Raw genomic sequence first — 20,744 nt, 5'->3', positions numbered from 1 at the left:
CTTCCATTCAAGAACTGCTCATGCCACTTTCAACTAAAAGCTGCAAGCAAAGCTCTGCATGCGATTTACTGCTACAAAATGTTAGCATTCATTATAAAAGTCCAAACATATCTACTTGAAAACTCATTTGAGTGTTTTAACTAAATAATAAATCATCAAAATACATAAACAACCATTTTTAAACAATAAAATACTGTTGAACCATAACAGTTTGCACTGTGACTTCGCAGCAAGAGAAGGTGGTGGGCTTAAATATCTGACAATAACTCACTCCATGGAGTTTGTATGTTTTCCCCATTAATGTGTGTGTTCTCTCTGGACACTCAAAGTTTCTCTCACCGTCCAAAATACCCATGTTAGGTTAATTTACTGGTCCAAATTGTTCTCACATCAAAGTGTGTGTGCATAGTTTTTCGTAAACTAGACTGGCAACCATCTCAAGTTATTGCAATTTCATGTCTAGCAGATACGATTATCAATATACAAGAAATTCTCTAGGATTTTTTTCTTGAAATGGGCTCCAATTGCCACTATTTTCAAAACATTGACTGCCAAAGGTCAGTTTGATTTGATGGGTCAGTTGACTGCCAAAGGTCAGTTTGATTTGATGGGTCAGTTGACTGCCAAAGGTCAGTTTGATTTCTGTTTTATCACTGAAAAACAGAAACCCTGAAACCTCAGGGTTCAGTCTTTGTTACTGTTGATGATGTGGCTCAGCTGACTTCTTTAAGCCACGACCTTTAGCATCATTCACTGGAACAGTTCACAGAAAAACAACTGGAAATCTGAGATTGTGTATCTCAATGGAGAAAAAAGGCAGAATGTTACCCACAGAGGCCATCTTTGTTGATATAAGGTAGGAATGAGAGATGGATAGATAAATTTGTGGCTTTGCTTTTAGTAATGAGGGTGCTGGTTCCATCTGTCATATTGAAGAAGAATCCAAATAAGAAAGGTAAAGATCTTAGCTTACTGATCCTTTTAGATTCAAACAATAAAAGAAGCAATACTAATTTAAACAGTCCCCAAGATTGAAGAAGCAAACATTTGCGTCCTCTGTAGGGATCCTTCAATGAGGAGCTTGAAAGTATTGATAGAGAAAGATGTGTTTGAGTTTTAAATGTTAGACTCATTAGAGTTGTCACCCAATCTCAGAAACGTGAAGTAACATTGGTTGGATATGAGGACAGAAGGAGAGATCAGTATGCTCTCATATTTTTAGTGACAGATCTGTCACCAAGGAAACAAAACTATTGTAAACCTTAATGTGATTTCTGAGGACAGGCATATTGGCTTACCAATTTGTAAACTTACACTGACATGTCTTGTGCAGTAATATTTTCAAAAGCAAAAACTGCAATTCATCACTCTGCATTCCTTAAAAAAAAACAGTAGATGCATTTTATCAGTTTGAAGACATTCTTGCTATACAAATCTTTCAAATCCAAGCAACGGTAGAAACCCAACCAATCAGTGCACAGTCAGATATTGTTTGGCTAGGTAAATAGTTTGCACTTTGAAAGCTTAAGTAACAAAAGTCAGATTTTATCCAGCTGAGTTTTCACACAAAACCAGCATGATGACATCAAACTCTTAGGCATGCACTGGATCCTGTGTATCAATAACTTTAGTCTACTTGGCTGGGAAATCATTAGCTTCTTGGAAAAAAGGAAAGATGTGAGGGAGGAGTAGAAAGGGGCTGCAAGGGGATAAAAATGCCTGGTGAACAGGCCAAAATCTGCTTGTTCAAAGCAAGTTTATAAAGACTCTGCAAATCTAATTTTACAGCCTTGGATTGAACGTGTGCGTTCAAAGCCTCTTTGATTTGACCAAATCCTTGGCTTTATCATGGAACTGAACCTCTACACCATCAGAGGAAAGTTTGTCAGCATCACGTGGGAACATGTTTGAATAGATTCCATTACTCAATAGTTTAATTTCTCTCTTTTCTTTAGTGATCTGAAAAAAAAAGGTTCTCCATTTTGAATTCTAAACTATCCTGCAACATGTTGAAGTGTAAAAATGTTTAATAGTTTCAACACTTTTCTCTTTGGACGACCTTTGTTATTTTTACACCTCCTTTTCAGTCCATCAAAAAGTTTTGCCACAAGTGAGAGTGATGGAGAACAGAAAACTTCATCAGTGGAATTCGGTTCAACATTTTATGTTTGATTTATAGAAAAAGGTTGTTTTCAAACACTTGACTAGTTTGTTAAATCTAACCACATTGGGGCACTGAACTCCTTAAAGGGTTGGTGGGTATTATTTAAAATTCACTTTTATTATTATTATTTTTAATTCTCTCATCAAAAACATACCTAGAATGTGGTTTCGATTCTCTCTTTTATGCATGTTTGAAAGAAAATGGAGGCAATAGTCATGCTCTTGCAAATGTTTGTACTCTTATGTTTTAAAAGGAGAGCATACGATGGAATTGTAGCACCATTAGTTTATGTCCCAGGCCACCAGTTTGTAGTTTTTAGCTAGAAAAGAATAAAGTAAGAAAAATTAATTAGTTTGATCCTTGCTTACCTAATGACAACATCATGTTTATTGATGATGCTTCCCAAGGAGCTGTTTTTAATGGCAAATCCATTGCCAATAACTGCACAGGTTCTGCACCCAAGGCTGAGGAGATAAATAACACATTAACACATCTGGTTTCAAAACGGGAAAGTTCTGTGGTTAACAGCTTTTCTGTGTCTGCAAATTGGAAACAACAGGGTTCTAAAAGCAATACATCTACCACATAAACTGGCAACATTAATAAATGCAAAAAAATTCTAGTTTCTTGGAATCTACGAGAAAATGATTTTATAACCAAAATATAAATTTTAATACCTAAAATATCCAAAGAGCTCTGGGAGCAACTATAGAAAATTAACCTTAGCATTTTCTGACATTACTTACTTTTCAATTTTGGCTGGCACATGGTAATTGGAAGAAATGGCAAGAACTTTGAGTAGCAGCAACTCTTGGAAAGAAGAAAGAAAAGTTACACAATGAAAACGTTTTACAGTTTTAAAACCTCAAAACAACAATGTACATTGATCGGATGAGGTTCTGTAAATTAAGAGAAATTATTAATGAACTACATGTGTCACAATAGCAGCAATCAAGTGCACACACACGGCATTTGCAAAGAAGATGGAAGCCTGCACCACCATTACTTTGTAAAGCATTCATATCTTTTGAACTTCGTCACGTTTGTTCACATTTAAACCAAACACGTCTGCACTAATCTGGCTTGATAAAGGATAGATGGATCAAAATGAAGTGGTGTATAACTGAAGTGGAAATAAAACAGTTACAGTCCCTACTTCTTCAGCCCCCAGATTTAAAATGTCTGTGGAAGCATCATGTTCAAATAATTAAAAATTATGTTACTTGGGCTCTAGTTCAGTAGGAGGATTTTTGGCTGCTGAATACAAAATAGGAATACGGGAAGGGAATTGAGTTTGATGAATTATCCGGGCAAAATAAGAGGAGAAAAAAACAGAGACAACATTCCAGAGCAGTCACTGGGTCTGCTGCCAGGCAACACTCTCAACTATGCTGTTTTTCCAAAGTAGATAACTAATTTACAAAATATATTTACTTCATATCTAAAAAGTTGAAAACACCCAATTTCTGAATCTTTCTAAACTTTCTTGTAATCTCTTAGAGTGGTCAGTTGATAAACTGTTTTTCCAAATTTCGTGAATATTACAGTTTTCTTTACATCTACAAATATATAGCAGAGGAACAGTATCTTGAAAGCAGGACTCCAACCTGAGACATGCATTATGATAACCCTATGTGAAGTTTTCTACTTATAGCTCTTTTTTATGCCAGGGCGAATTACAGACATCAAACATTTGAATCTTTAAAGGTAAAGAACGGTGGAAGAAGATCACTTCTGGAGAAAATGGAGAAATAAGGGGAGACAAAAGCTTATGTTTACCTTGTTTTTTTAGTTCTCCACAAATTTTTTTTACTTTATAAGCTTGTTGCTGAAACCAGAACTGATTTTACATGTGAGATTTTAAAACACAAAGAGAACCAAATTAATGGCAACAGAAGCCTTGGAAAGATTTATGTCTAATATCCCAGTAAGTAAGTTCAGCCAAATCCTTTCCAGCAACAACTAACGAGGAATATTTATGAACATGCTTATTATAAGGATGATGTGTGAGAACCTGAGCAGACAGACCAGAGGAAAGAAGAGCAGTGCAAAGTACATACCACTGCCTTTAATGCCATAAGGTAAAGGCAGCGTGGAAAGATGCTCTCGCCAGAAGAAATCCTCCAGTTTCAGAAAAAGCTGCGTCTGTCTGCTGATGCTGCATGAGAAGCATAAGGGTAGAAATTATAGCATAAAACAACTTTGCCAGGTTTCAGCATTTATAACATTTGGGATGACACTATTTACTATTAGATTATACAGAACTACTTTAATTCCTCATGAAGGATCCACAGGGAAAATCAGTTTCCAGCAGCAGTACACCAACAGAAAAAGAACCATGTTGCAAAAACTATATGACAATACAATAGAAAAATGGAGAATATAAAACCAGAAAAAAATATTCATATACAGCTTTAAAAACAAATTACATTGAATGAGTGTAATAATCTTGCCAGCCATCTCAGAAAGTGAAACTCATTATATAGAAAGAGATATATTCCAAGCGTTTGTTTTTTGTAATTTTGATGTTCATGGCTTACAGAAAATGACAACCAAAAATTTAGCATTTCAGAAAATGTGAACACTGGAAAAAGTCATTAAAGGAAACATCCAATGAGACACCCCAGTAACATTATCAACTCAAAACATCTGCAAAAAAAAAAAAAAAAAGTTTCACTCTGTGTCAGTGGGCTACGCAATCTTACATAAGATTGCTGACAGTGTTGGCGACTGTCAGGAAGACAATCACCAACCCCCTCAACAAGGAGGGTAGGTCACAAAAGGTCATTGTTGAAGAAGGTGGTTGTTCAGAGTTGTGTATACAGGCATAGTTACAGAAAATTCAGTAGTAGAAAGAGTTGTGGTCCAGAAACAGGAAGAACTGCAGCCTTGAGAGAAATGTCAAGCAAAATTCACTCCAGAAGAGCAACAACTAAGACGAATACTAAAAAACTGGGCTCCATTCCCCTTGTCAAGTCACTCCTGAAACAGAGACAACTTCAGAGGCATAAAGAAAAAAGGAACCTGACTTTTTTTCATAGTTCAGAGTTCTGTTTTCAGATGAAAGTAACTTCTGCATTTCATTTAGAAGTCAAGGATAGAGAAATCAAGAGTAGAGATAATATCTCTCATGAGAGATACTCATATTGCTTGAAGTAGAACGTGAAGTTTCCACAGGCAGTGATGATTTAGGGTGCTACGTCATCTGCCGGTGTTGGTCAAACGTGTTTTCTGAAGTCCACAGTTGATGTACCAGGAAATTTAAGAGCATGTCATGCTTCACTCTGTATGAAGATGCTGATGTTATTTTTCAGCAGGAATCAGCACATGCCCATTGCATACGGTACCAAAATCTTCTTAAATAATCAAGGTGTTCCTGTTCTTGACTGGTCAGAAAAGTTTTCTGACCTTTAACCCTATAGAAAATCTATGGGTTGTTAAGACCCAACAAGGTAGATGACCTGATGTCAGTTATCGAAATAATCTGGGCTTCCAATACACTTACACAGTGCCACAGCCTGATCAGCTCTGTGCCACATCTTATGGCTGCAGTAATTGATGCAAGAGGAAGCCAAACCAAGTGTTGAGCTACAGAATTGTACATACCACCTGTCAGAAGTCTGGCATTGAGCTTGGGGAAAAAACAAAAAAGAGAGTTTTTGGTTTTTGGTCCAATGTGATATTCTAATTTGCTGAGACACTAACATTTGGGCTTTTACCTATAAGCCAAATTTATTAGAACTGGAAACAATTGAAATATTCTACTCTGTGTGTTAAATCTCTATAAAATGACTACTTCACTTTCTGACATTTAAGAAGGAAAGAAAACTGTATTTTTTAATGCAATATAGTAATTTTTGAGAGATGCATTCTATGCATGTCACATGGTATGTTGCACAGCATTTATTACCTACATGTGCTTGTCATCTAGTTTTATATTAGGGTAGACTTAACCACAGCGTGACAGTCATACCAGCACATGAAAACCAACCTTAATCATGTGCTTGACATATACCTGAACCTGGTCAAATGTTCTTGTAACCATTCTCAATATTAACCTGACTCATCATGAGGCGATCAACAATTTGCATGTCGTCATTCAACAGCAATTTTCCCTCTTTAGATTTCTTCACTGACGGTCTCTGCTGAGGATAGGGAAAAGGGGAAAAAAATAACATTAACAGAGCCTGTGGAGTGAAACTAATCTGGCAGATTGTAATACGCAAAACAAATTCTTTCCCGCATTCACTGGCACCATAGTGCAGCACTTTATGATCTGCCGTCTTTGACAGAGAGTCTCCCAGACATTTATTACCCACATAAGGGAGCTGGCTCCCTGCAGGACATCCGGACAGACCTCTGTAGGAGAGGTCTAATTAGTCAAATGTCTCTGTGATCGCCAGGAAAACCTTCTCATGAGTGTAAAAACACAAAAACAATGGGCAGTTAATCTTAAACTAATTGCATGCCTTGGCAGAGATGTTCAATTTTAACTGCTTCAATTGGAAAACAGTGGACATTTTTTTTTATTGTTTTTACTATTGGTCTATTCAAAATAAATAAAAACCCACCGGGCAAACCAGCACTGATCCTGAACGAGGTCGAATCACTTCACAGATGGCGACCATATCTATATTTTCTGAAAACCCACAGAAATACCAGCAATCCGTTGATATTATTGAAAGGAATGAATGAGAAGGGGGTTGATGACATCAAGCAAGGATTCCTTATCAAACCATGGCTTTGTCTCTTTCCAAAGAGTTTATCAAGAGCACATTCATGGAAGAGGGTTTTTTTTTTTTTTTTTTTTTTTGTCTTATTCATTCACTCTCAAAATTACTTCCGGAATGCATTCGACTTGAGAAAATGAAAGTAGATATAAAGACTGTCTGGATGGAATCTCATTCCTTAAGGTTGTGTTTTGCTCCGGTTCTTCCCAAATATGCCACCCATTTGTTCCTGTAATTGAGTGAGTGAGGAGTTGAGGGGGAGGAAAAGGAGTGGTGCAAAAAACACAAAAATGCCATTACTCACTTAAAGTTAAGGCTCTCCCACTTTTTTTGAGTTAGCCAGCCTCCACACAGCGACTTGCTACTGCTCAGATTCTTACTGGGACCGCCAAAACTGAAAAACACAAATGCCACCACTAAAAAACTGCTGCTGAAATCGCATAGAAAATATGTGCCAGTAATATTTTCCAGATCACAGAAAAAAAAAAAAGTGCAGGAGTGGGTACATATGAGGTTTCATTTTACCAAAAAAAAATAAATAAATAAAAAATAAAAAAATGCTGCATGATCATTCTGTGGGATGCTTTGTTAACCTGAAGTGACTTGGCACTGTGCAGGCCTCGTGAGAGGACGGTTTTACCAGAAATGGGCAGCATGCAGAGTGTGCGACTTCAATGTGTGTTGAATTACCTCCGGAGTATGGCGTAGAAGTAGTAGTATATGACAAAGGAGATGAAGAACACGAGAACAGGGAGAAGTCTAAGGCACCATGCTGAAGTGATAAAAAAAAAAAAAAAAAAACGTTTAAATAAAAGTACATATTTTGTTTCATCTTTACGGCATTTTTTCTTTAGTACAGTGAAAGCTGTAAAAATAGACAAGAAAGTTAAACACCTTTGCCACATAATTTGAGTGAATCTTTGTGCCAACATAAGTGAAAAGAGAAACCGAGATAAGCTTACTGGTCTTCTAGTATCAGTGGCTATTTAGAGTCACACTTTCAAGGTCACAGTGGAATATCCACATATTAGAGTTTCAGGTTACAAGCAAGGTGGAACCTTTGACTTTTGGTACAGAACCTATTAATATCTGTTTGAATTCAGGCAAAGTTTCAAGAAATGCAAGCTAGACCACTAAAAATTTGAATCAAAAGCTAATGGGCTTATTGAATTTGATTAACTTGTTGCTGGTGGAACTGGGTTTCGAGCAGTGGTGGAAGCTGGTGAAAAACTATTGGTGGGTCTGATGATGTGCCAATAGATTTCCCTACTATATCCTAACGTATTTGTGAAAATGTCACCATGTCGTGACAATATCGTACAAGCAGATAATGTGGGGGATTGGGGGGGGAAGAAAAAACAAAAAGAGCTTCTCTCCCTTCTCCCAGTGCTAGTTAGAAACAACCAATCAGAGCCAGGAGGGTCTTTGCACTGCCAATCTGTGTGGTTGTGATTTTATGTAAAAGCCTTCTATCATCGTGCCTTCTTTTTCAGGCAGTTAAGCCTTTTTAGGTCCCCAGCACTGATGCTGTTACCCCAACAGATGACGTTGGAAGAGAGGACACTCTCAACAGACAGGTAGCATCTTGTTGCAAGCCTTGAAAGATAAGCATTCTCCAGAAGTAGTCTGCCGTGTCCTTTTATGTAGATTGTGTCTGCTTTCGAGAGTCTCAAAGACAGGTTCAGTTGGACGAAATGTTTATTGCTTTCCTCTAACAACCAAACACGACTGGCTATTTAGCTCCACTACTTGGTGGCTATCAGCAGCGCTAAAGAAGAGAACCGAGTCTGTTGGAAAGAATTTACTGTTAAATTCACTGGTTCACACGGCAGGACTTTAAAATCGTTGGCTGATTTTCAAACCCTGAGAGACCACACACAAACACACGACCTTAAAAAAATTATAGGTATAACAGTTTTGTGTCCCACCAAACAAGCAGGAGCAAAACACCCGTACTAATTCCACTCACGAATATTTAGATTCCAGATAAAAATCTGTACAGGAATTCAGAGCAAACAAACATGGCAGATGATTTAGAAGCAATGGAGATTAAGGAAAATAGGCAAATACAATTTTTAATCATGTTTAGAGAACATTTTTAGATTATTTATTCCCCTCCTCATCAGGGACAGTGACACTCCAGTGGTGCATCAGCTGCTGCTGGTTTCAAGATTTTTGCATTTGAAGCAGTAATCCCTTCTACCTAACCTAACAGAAAATCTGGCATCTACAAAGTGTAATTAAGTCAGGTAAGGAAGTACAATGTCCAAGCAGAATCACATGCAGTGTAGGCATGGCAGGTTACTGGTATACTAATGTTTTAAAAGGTTGTGGTTTTGAAACTAAACTAAACAGTTAAAATGATTTATGGTATTTTTTTAAACAGCAGGTTGGATACAGTGTCTATGCGGTTTAAGTTTTCTCCAGCTGTATGAACCATAGACTGACACCATTATACCTCTCATACCTGATGCTGTGTCGCGTTAGACCAGCTGGTTGATAGACTAGCACACTTTTGGCAAGATTACAGGAGATACAAATTTAGCTGTTTGGAACAAATTACAGTTTTTAGAAAAACCTAGAAAGCAAATGAGAGCCACCCTTTGCTTTTATTACAGCAATGCTGTTTACAATCAGCAGTTAACAGGTCTGTCAAGCAGCTGACTGTTCGAGATGACACCCGGACTAGTTAGCTAGACAAAAAGTTGTAATAAGTTCTTAAAAACTATTACTAAAGTTAACTAATGCAATGTAAATGCTATTTGCAGAAAAGTTTAAAATCAAAATATGCAAGGAATTACTACTAAAAAAAAAAACTATTCCTACTGTGGAATAAGAAAAAAATATTACATTTTTTTCTGAATTAATAAGTCACACTTTTTTTTGCCTCATAGTTTTACTAGTTTTACAACTTATAGTCCAGTGCAATTTCTTTTTATGACACACTTATTGACTGTTGTGTTACGTGTTAAATCATATTGACGGAAATGTGCCAAGGAGTAAACATAACCATCTGCAGTTGCAAGGAAAGCTAATCGCAGGCTGAGGATCAAGTTCACACAAAGGGTACTTAAAGATTACGCTGCCGGGAGAGGCCTGTGAATGGTGCAGTTTTGTCTCCAAGCCTTGGTAGTTGCCAAGGAGATTAATATAAATTACTTTCGGGCAGGCCTTCAGACAGCATTTTGCCAGCGAAACAGACATGTTCCTGACCACCCTGACCACCCTGAAGCAAGGATCGGTGCACCAGAAACTGCCAGCAGACTTCTAAAGCAAGCTCGACTGGTTCCATTAGTTTGTTGAAAAGCAGGCAACTGACCACAACTTGTCAACATATCGTGTACATAACATGGTTAAGGTCTCCCTTACGTTTGACAACTTCTAAATAAATGTGGCCAGCCGAGGGCAACTGTGTTGTTTTTTTTTCCTTTTCATTAGGCTTTCTTTGACTGTTGGAATTTATTCAGCTATTTTTTATTAAGCTATTTTCCAGCTTAGTCTAGAAAATATGGCAATTGAACCACCATTAAAAATGCTCTCTAATATTTATTTATTGCCTGCAGGATTATGGTATATGGACATGAGCAAAAGTAAAACGACATGGAAAGCTATTCATTTTAGCATAAGGGAAAAGGACATAACAGACTCATAACAAATGTAGAAAGACTTTTATTTGTGAAAATTAATGTTAATATCCCATCAAGACAGACATCCAAATTTGATGTAATCCCAAGTGTTATAAGAAAGTCTTACTTTTAGCAGTGGTCTGGGACATCTTCACATCCTCCTTAGTCTGCTCATGTCTCCACATGGCATGATCTTACCCTGAGTAAGACAAACAAATGAAAATACTTTACTGGAATACTGTACTCTCTGGAAAAGAATTCTAGTAAAATCCAGTGTGCACAAAACACTTAAGATTTTTTGGCACTAGTGGCCTCTGTTGAACAGCAAACTGTCAGGAAACTAGGAGGAGAGAGAGGAGAAGATGAGCACCAAATGGCCTGCCACCAGAAATTGAACCGTGGATTAGTGTACTACCTTATGTATCTTGAACCTTGTCTTTTTTCTACTGACAACTCATGTGTTATCAATGACCTCAAATGACATCCGATTATATCTTGAGCAAAATGCATCTTGTGCTTGTTAAGTTGAAATAGAAGTAATGCAATACTGGTGTAACTCCTACACAGAACCATGCTCATTTTACCCATGCAGACAGAAAACTATGAAAACCACATGACCAGTTCAAATAATAGGCAAGGAAACACACTGCAGCTTGTGCATTGTAATATGTTCTATGAACTTTCAAGAGGATTCCTACTGGTATATTAAAACCTGAAAGATTATATGGCCTTCTCAATGAGAATAAAGCCATAATGTAGCCATGTTAGCAGGATATCGGGCGTTACGCATAAAATGGGCAAATAGCCAACAAATGTGAACAACAAGAAGTAACAACCCAACTTTACAGGAAAACTTTATTTGCTGTTATTGGTGACCATGCTAACTTTTAACAAAGTTCAAAGCATACATTGAAATAATTGTATAAAAAACTATTTCAGAGAGCATTTCACAAGAATTGACTCTAAAATACTTTAAGTGCAGAGTCACAAAAGAATATTTTAGACATGTGACTTATTGTATTAATTTTGTTGGAAGAACTTAAACCTCTTCCATACAATCAGCAAGGAAATATTCTATGTGATACAACGGGAAAAGGGGAAAAAGTAAAGCTATAATTTTTGGTTAAATAGTAGCACATTTGTCATTTGGTGGAACCCAAAAAATTTCCAATTGTGACTTTTTGTAAGGGTGAAAATTTACTACAATATCTATAACCATTTTACTGATCTGTTACTGGTATTTATCTAGACAATTTTAAATATTAATTTCTGAATAAAATTTTATTTTGTTGCCGAGATCACTCTAAAATTGAGCTTATTTTTTTTAAATTTAACAAGTTTTGTTCCAGTTTTTTTGTATGAAATTGTTTTTCCAATTAAAGTTTTTGTACAAAAACAAAGGTCATCAGGGTAGTGTGATGGGTCCTGTACTACTTTGCAAGTGAATGGTTCTGCATTACCATTAAATGGTTGTTGAGGAAGTCAACGTACACTGGATCATCAAATACTATGACAATTTGTCTTAATGCTGAATTACATTTTTTCCACCTCCCTGTGATCTTACTGCCATCTGCAGAAATGCACCATGCTTTGTCAGAACCAACTGATCCGAGCCAGGAGGAGTGTTTTAGTACTGTCAGTCAGGCTAGTGTACGTGCTTCTCTATCTCTAGTCCCTACGCCAGAGCCTGACATGAATGCTCAGGGTAGTTAGGTTCTGCAAAGAGTCTAAGCAATTGGTTTATCACATTTAGGAATGTTACTGGTTTAGCAGCAATGCTGCTAAACAGCGTCTTTTCTATCAGCGTCTTACACGTTTTTTTTTATGCCTCACCATCAGCTGAAAGGTATCAGTCACAAACAGGATGGATGAAGTTGACCCACCAATGTTACATGTATGCTCCACCTCAGAAAGTAATCACAAACTCATTGCCACCTTAATCCATTAGGGAACAAGGATGTAATGTAATATTCAACAAAAAAAGCACATGCAAATAAAACAGAACCACCAGATATGCTTAAAAAGGTAAATTCTCAGGTTCCACATGAAAAAGAGACTTTCATTCCTCACTGATGGCGTTAAGGATCGAACGAGGGGGGGCGTTGTGAGCATCAAAAATTTAGCTACAAGCGTGTTGTGAGGATCGAGGGGGTGCGAATGTTCATTGAAATTTTTTAACGACGCATATAGAGCATCAAGCAAGCGCGGCCCAAGCGTGTTGTGAGGATCGAGGGGGGGGGGGGGGGTGCGTGCATTGTGAGGATCGAACGGGGTGCGTTATGCATACATGGGCAATCATCTCACAGAACATTTAAAGAACTACAGTTCAAATAAGGAAGATATTTTTTTTCAGACGGGGTGCCCGTTCATCATTGTTCATCAGGACTGTTCATCATTGATTTAATAATAAATCAAGATCATCCCAGGGGCCGTAGCAAATCTTCTCGCGGGCCGCATGTGGCCCGCGGGCCTTGACTCTGACATATGTGTGTTAGAGAATAAAATTATGTTTTAGCTTTAAACGCTGTATCACATCATTCATGTCAAATTAAATACACAAATAGATGGCCCTACATAAATGACAAAACTCATTAGGTCAATACTCAGCAGTCCATTTGCACTTGACATGTGTGGAAAAAATGCCACATGCACATTTTGTAACCGTTTTGGGAACTGTTGTGGCTTGAGAGAAGTATGAAAGAGCTTTCTATAGTTGAAACTATATGTTTACATTCACTGAATGCTACATACTCCCCTTGCACTTGTTTTATGCCTTAATAGAATCAACTTCTTTAAATATAAATTATAGTCTTTAACTTAGGCTATGTAGGTCTCTAAGACCTCTTTAAAGTTATCTCTTTAAGTACTAACAACACATTCCAGTTTTAATTAAATCGCCATCCTGAACGTAAAGTAAACCCGGATGGTAACAATAGTAGCACAGTAGCTGAGTGCTTGAGATACAGTGTTCAAGGCAGGCCAGACTGGGAAAAGGAAGAGCACCACAAGGCTCTCTGGATAGTTGACTGAAGATGTTTGGCACCAGCAGAAAGAAATATTTAATCGGATCAGAATAGCTCTTCCTCAAAGTCATGCTTAAATTATTTCTGTACATCAAATGATGTACAGAAATACATAATTAGATGTATTTCTAAGGATACACAAAATCTTAATAAGAAATATTTCTCACAGACTGCTATAAATCCCACAGCATTGTACAGTGTATTTTATGTACCGTAGATAAATTTTGAGCCAGTCTGAGAAGAGCACCCTTTTACACCCTTTGCCCTCCTCTGACCACCATGACATCTGGTAATTCATTACCACCGCCAGAAGTTAGAATAATTTCAACAGTAGTTCCTCTATTGAAGACAGATTTGAGGTTGAGCCACTAGAAAGTTATTCAGATAGCAGATTCTGCCACCTGAGTTGAAGATCACTGCAGTTCCTCCACATATGCCATGGCTGCTTTTCTGATTAATCGTCTCATTGCCAGGCTGGTCAGGCACCAAGATATCTTGGTAGGTTTACACATCTGTCTCTCTCTTTCCCATGGTTAAATGATGGACAGCGAGTTGCAGTAGTTGTGTTTCCATTAACCACAGAATTGCACAAACTGAAATTACAATAATTAGTTAACTTAGTGGAAAATGCATCAATTTAGAAAAATCTCATGTTTTTTGATGAGTTGTGGCGCTAAGATGAGGTGTTTTTTGGCCTTATCAAAACAGATGTATTTCACAGAACTGCAAAGGAAACAACTTTTTGCATCACAAAAGACACATGATCAACAGATGTTACTACTGGCAAAAATGATAAAGAAGATGACGGCAAGATGTAGATCTAAATTATATATGTTTATGGAAGAAATGTGACAAAGTCTGGAGAAGTGCAAGGCACCATTATACCAGGAATAGGAAATACTGTGAGGGCAACAGGGCCTCTCAAATAGTCTCTGTACAGAGCATACCTTCCTGACAGATTGTTGTGCAATTTATTAGATTGATTCTAAAGAGGGTAAAGTTCTGTTAAAATGCTTTAGGACCGTCATAAATTATGACCTTCAGCGAAAAGCCTACTCCTGTAAAACTCGTTCTCATCCGCCAGCTGCTATCATTAAAGCACAGACGCACAGAATAATAAAAATCTTGTGTTCTTTCAGAAAAGAGATTCTAAATATCAAGAGGATTTATAATCCGTGATTTTAATCCAGTCAAACGCACTTAATCTGGTGACCACCTGACATTTTGAGCACTGTGATAGGAAAATCTCTCACTTTGATGCACCCATGGCAACGTCTTAAAGCATCTGCATGAGAAGGCATCTTTCCAAGCCAAAAAAAAAAAAGTAAATAAAAAAAATAATAAAATAAAAAAAATAAAGAGTGCAGGAAATACTTCAGACGTTGTAGAGAACTTGAGCATTTGTCTCAACCATGGTGCATGTGTATTTGAGTCCCAGGATGCAGGATACTATATGCTTTCTGGCCACATTATGTCATGAACATAGAAGTGCAACAAAACTGTTCTACGTCAATTAGATGTGGTTGGACAGCATCCTAACCACTTAGGTTCATTATGCTGTCTCATGTTTGCTGTCAATGATGTTCTGAGTATTTATGGTGAAACAGTGTTTGTTTTAAAGCGTGCATTTTCAGCCAAAAACATTTTTATTTAAAAACCAGCATGTGTTGGGTGATATACTTATAATTTTATCACAATATTTTGAGTTACTATGAGATAATAAAGTACTATTTATTACTTCTTTTTTTAGTTAACTAATGACTGCAATCATAACTTCCTAAACAAATACTGCTCTTGAAAAACCACCATTTTGTGATACAATTTATTCAGACAGCAGCCACATAATACAAACTTGGTAATACAAATCACATTTGTATTACCAAGTAGACGTGTCACAAGAAAGCAATTAATTGCATATTAAATTAAAACAAACTCAATTTCCATTTGCATTACTGACATCAGAGAAAAATAGTGTAAAAAAATGAAAAATAATTTTTGAAAAAAGAACAAACATGAATTTGAATTTATCATAACAATAAATTATTTAGCATTATGTCAAAAGATAAAGGTACAATAAATGCCCGTTCATAGCAGCAAGATTTACATTTTTACTCAAGTACTTTTAACTGCTAAGGTCACATGTACAAACAAAAAGTATATGTACACATTGGCTTCATCTGTAAATTGAAACATGTTGTAGGATTTCCATTTAGCAGACGTTTCGGCTGTTATCACACGACTCGATCTGGCAGCTACATGCCTCTGTACCCATGCATGAGCCAACAAGTTCCACCACGTATGAGAAAAATAACACTTCAAAAGATTTCATTTTGGCATATTCTTATTTGCAAGTATGCTCATCTTGTAATGTCTCCCCATTAAAATAAGCTGAGTGATCTATTGGACATGTAGAGAAAGTAATTGGAATTCATATTGCCCAAATGTTAGATGTTTCCGTCACTTTACTAATATGATTAAATGTTATATTAAAATAATTGGTGGCATTTATTAATGTCATTTAACATTTCTGAATTTTTTATTTATTTTTGTTCCATCTTAGGTGTAATGGTTTTACATGTTGAAGCGAACATTTAAGAAAATAATCATTAAATGCTGGCCATAAATCAAGCAGCTCTAAAAACTAATTTAATGACATACTTTTAGCATGTTTAGGTGAACTTGCTCTTAAATTTAGTTATCAGGCTCAGGATTTTCAGAAATTAAACTATGATTAGGTCACCCAGTTCTGTTTAAGACAAAGTGATTGGTTAGTTTCTTCACAAGTTTAAAATGGCAACTCTCTAATAAAACATTGCAATCTTTTACACTGACCTAATTTTGAGACCAGCAAGCAAAGGCAGGGTCTGCAAGACATAAGTGCAATAAGCTGCATCTGTGCATGTAACAAATCCAAGAACAGCACTTCTGGTGATTCAGCAGGTCAATTCCAGTCTCTGCTCTGAAACTCAATCAGATGTTTGCTGTATTTATAAAAAAGAAAAATTTTGTTAAGTCTCCAGTGGTAGCTGACCCTTTTCCATTGGTTTTGTACTGTTCACTCAAACATGCCACGAAAACGATCAATATCTCCAGGATTCACCATCCTCATCTACCATTTGCACTAAACAGCATGTGATTTACCCGAGCCATTACTGCTTCTGGTTTGTTGCTCAGGTTGCGAACATACAAAAGACAGTAAGAGATTTCTTGGTTACAGGGTGTGTTTAAACCTCATGTATAAGCCTGAAGGATGTCGTTTTGAAAAGGCAAGGAGCTGTTAAGCTGTTGTTGGAGCAAAATACAGAAAGGTGCTTTGATGGTGAATGATATGCCTTCCTGCTAAACAGGAAATGTCATGACAAGGAAGACTCAGCAGAAGGTGAAGTTTGATTTTGTCTTACTCTTTAGATGCAAGATATCTAAAGAGATGGTGTGTAATCTTTGGATGAACTATGCAAGAGACCTAATGTGTGCAACAATATGCAAGCATTTACTACAACATCAGTAGCCCTCAACTTGCCCCCTCTATCCCCAAAAAGGGCATCAAGTAACTTAGCAGAATGACAGTTTACTTTTGAAATAAAAAAAAATGTAATTAAAAAAATAAATAAATTTAAAAAAACACCAGTGATTGTGTAATGTCATACAAGGAACTGTTGCATGATCCTAAGATAAACATTTTGAGGTCAGAATTTTCATGTCACACGAATCGATTCAGCCAGGAATGAGTCACTGTTGTACAGGGTAGATCATGTGCTTCAGCCGCTTTACTGAAAAGTTCCCATAACCTTAAACCCCATTAATTTCAACATTCAACAAGACCTTCCTTATCAAAAAGCCTGCACCAACCGAAAAAGATTACGAAGAGGAAAAATTGTTAAGCAACGAAGAGCAAAACAAAATAGAAATTCTAAAATTTAACAACCTGCAACAGACTGGCAACCTGTCCAGGGTGAACCCCACCTCTCACCCGGAACGCAGCTGGGGATAGGCACCAGCAACCCTCCCGATCCCATTAGGGACAAGGGTGTATAGAAAATGGATGGATGGATGGATGGATAAAATTTAACAATATTTTAAACAATAAAGTCAAAAAACATATACATAGTGTCAGCAATGAAAGTGAAACTCTCACCAAAATGATGGTGGCACCAAACACAGCAGATGAAGACAATAGCTGTCCAATCAGGTGAAGAAAAAGGAAAAGAAACAAACAGATCTGTTTTCCAATTGTGAAAAGGCTGTACTGAAACTGTGGCGTCAACCTACGACTGTATTTTGCTAGTAGTTTTCTTTTCCTTTTTTTCTGAGTAGACAAAATATAAACAAGTCCATCATATAAAAAGTTGTAGTAAAGAAACAAATCCCTGAGAAGTTGAGCTGAGCTAAACTTAAACGACTAATGCAGTTTTAAGTGTAGTCGTTGGCAGCTATGGATGAAAATATAAGTAATATTACAAAAAAGGTTTGTTCAGCATGTGCAGAATTTTCTGTATTAAAACATTTATTTTTGTTGTTTTGGAGTCAATAAGTTGAACAGAAATCATCCAGAACCCACCTTGTTGACCAAGTGATCCCCAGAGAAAATATGCTAAAATACCAGAAAACAAATTGGTCTGTATGGACCATATCCTTATTAATACTGCTAAAAGGACTGTTCATCAATTACTTGTTCTACTAAATTCAAAGTACTTAAGGCAGTGGATTCCAATCAGTCCTCATGAACTACTGTCCTACATAAGATAAGATAATTTATTAGTCTCTCGTAGGAGAAATTTGTCTAGGAGGCAGGGGCAAAACTGCAGAACAACAACAAGAACAGCACATCCAAAAAGGACAATGGCCATAAATACAAAAAAAAAAATCAAAAGTACATAAAAACACAAATGTCAGATCGGCAGTACATCCCCATAACCAGTTCCATTCACATACATCTTTTACATGTTACTTTTGATCACCATCTGGGCCTCCTATTACTCTGTACAGGCCTCGCTAGTCTGCCATTTATCAAGCCAATGGAGAATGGTACAAGCAAATGTTTCAGACGTTGTGTGGTACTTACACAAAGGAAGCCTGAACCTGTATGTTTTAGAGCAGGGGTGGGCAACTCCAGGCCTCGAGAGCCGGTGTCCTGCAACTTTGAGATGCATTTCTACTTCAACACACCTGAATCAAATAATGAGGTCATTAGCAGGACTCTGGAGAACTTGACTGCACTTAGGAGGTGATTCAGTTGTTGGATTCAAGTGTGATTGATCAGGGAGACATCTAAGACTTGCAGGACACCGGCCCTCGAGGACCAGGATTGCCCACCCCTGTTTTAGAGGAATCTCTTTCCAGGACACCTGATTCAAATGATTGCATTACATCTTTAATTAGATGTTATTCCAATATATCTTAATTTAAAACCACCTTGGACCATTCCTCCTGTTATGGGATGGATGGAATATGTTCCTAAAGGGATAGTAGTTATGTTATTTTACCACCATTTACATTTTAAGATTCCTTTTTCTAATTTCCTGAAAACATCCTTGAATTATAGGTGTAGGTATTGTGAATAAAGTCTGTTTATTAGGAATCTAGGCAACAATATTTTTTTTAATGACAATGCCTCACTGAACTGCTGTTAGAAGTATGCCAGGGCAGTCAGTCCCCCATTAGCAGATGTAAACTAAACTTTCAAAACCTTACAGTCAGAGGTCACATTAACTTTTTATTAGATGAAAAAAAGTTGTTACGTGTTTATTGTAAATTCCATCGTGTTTGTCCATCTTATCTTCATATACAAACTCCACCCACCTCATTTCTGTGTAACATTTAACTATAAATAGTGTTCATACTGTCATAAAATAAAACTGCTTCAGAATTGTTCTGGTTAAAAAATTGCAACACGTTAAACTGTCATGATGTGATCAAAATAAATGGATCTATGCTTCATCCCAAGCGCCTTATACTCCTCCAAAAACCCGTTCAAGAGACTCCTTCCTGCCCGACTCAAAGCGGTTCAAATCGGTCCCACTTACCAGCGAAGCTACTGGGCAGATGCGTCCTAATCCACGCAGAAGACCTTCTTCGATCTACAGCAGTTGATGTTGCAACCAAGTTCACGTTGCTTTTGTGAGCGTCCTTTTTTTTCTGTGGGGAAAAGCGAATACAAAAAATCGCACACGCCTGTTCCCTTTACATGCGAGTGGAGGAAAGTGTGATGCGGCGAAAGCACAAAACGCTCGTCGCTTCACTAACCGCAGGGAAGGCTCACACCCTGACTCTCTCGTGTAAACGCTGCGAGCAGAAAGTGGTAACTGGAAGGCACTCTCTCTATTAGGAGCGAGTTCCCCCGTTCCCCCCTTCTTTTAATCGGCCGAAAGAAAGACGCATGCGCACCTAGACATGCTGGAAATATGAGGTTAATCTAAAATTCTTAGGAAACTGAGCGAATCCGAAAGTCATGCATAGGCTAACATATAGAAACACTAATATTCACAACAATAATTATAAGAATAGTAAAGTAACTTCAAATTAACATAAAATCTAATTGTGTGTCTCGCAGTTGTGCGTCATTTTGAAAATTGTGATCTTTCCCCCATTTAGGTCACTAAAGGAACCAGATTATTGAAACTCTCTTCCAGATCAGAAAATTTGAAATTATTAGGACATGATGTAACATGACACTCAAACATACTGACATAGTTTTGAAGATTCAAAACTATGATAGCACTTTTTGTCAGTTACTACTATTCACTGATCAGATGGAATTAGTAAACAATGGGGCAAAAGAGTACCTTGTTAACAGATGTCAAAATAGACTCTGAATTATAACTGTTTAGTTAATTTCAGTCTATTTTTAATGTTCTCATTCACAAAAAAATCATTTCAATGCATTTTAAAAGAAAAAACATCAAAATTGCAATTATGCAAAATACTTGTAATTTTTACAAAGCAAATCCATAGTGCAGTCCATAGAGGAATTCATTTTCAGAATCCATTCATTTCACAATAGACTACAATATCATCCTAAATATGATAAAAATTATTTTCCCAATTAGAATAAATATATACGTAAGTAAAGCTTGATAACTACATGCAGAAATGAATTTTGCTGCAGTTTGTTACAGACTTCTGAATAGTATGAGGTTCAACTTAAGATCTTTCAGAGAGAGAGAACCTGATGATTCCTGAGCCAAGATGGATCACAAAGCTG

The 20,744-nt window shown here is 37.0% G+C and overlaps 1 protein-coding gene across 2 annotated transcripts in view; it reads right to left on the bottom strand.

Moving 5' to 3' along the window:
* st3gal4 (ST3 beta-galactoside alpha-2,3-sialyltransferase 4) overlaps positions 1 to 19,884 on the bottom strand; it is a 28,893-nt gene extending 9,009 nt beyond the window's left edge. Inside the window, exons 1-7 of one of the 2 annotated variants that reach the window (XM_044118627.1) lie at positions 19,567 to 19,884; positions 10,648 to 10,719; positions 7,585 to 7,666; positions 7,199 to 7,288; positions 4,225 to 4,322; positions 2,911 to 2,974; positions 2,533 to 2,628 (exon numbers count right to left, since the gene is read on the bottom strand). In XM_044118627.1, the coding sequence (XP_043974562.1) occupies positions 2,533 to 2,628; positions 2,911 to 2,974; positions 4,225 to 4,322; positions 7,199 to 7,288; positions 7,585 to 7,666; positions 10,648 to 10,705 (488 nt within the window). In that variant the 5' untranslated portion in view covers positions 10,706 to 10,719; positions 19,567 to 19,884. Of the gene's footprint in view, positions 1 to 2,532; positions 2,629 to 2,910; positions 2,975 to 4,224; positions 4,323 to 7,198; positions 7,289 to 7,584; positions 7,667 to 10,647; positions 10,720 to 18,605; positions 18,694 to 19,566 lie in introns of those variants that run through there. The other variant, XM_044118628.1, reaches the window with a different exon arrangement.
* Between the last annotated feature and the right edge of the window lie 860 nt (positions 19,885 to 20,744).

The sequence above is a fragment of the Gambusia affinis genome, linkage group LG06, assembly GCF_019740435.1.
Source record: "Gambusia affinis linkage group LG06, SWU_Gaff_1.0, whole genome shotgun sequence".
In the NCBI taxonomy this organism is placed as follows: domain Eukaryota; kingdom Metazoa; phylum Chordata; class Actinopteri; order Cyprinodontiformes; family Poeciliidae; genus Gambusia; species Gambusia affinis.
This window is presented reverse-complemented; position numbering and strand designations above follow the sequence as displayed.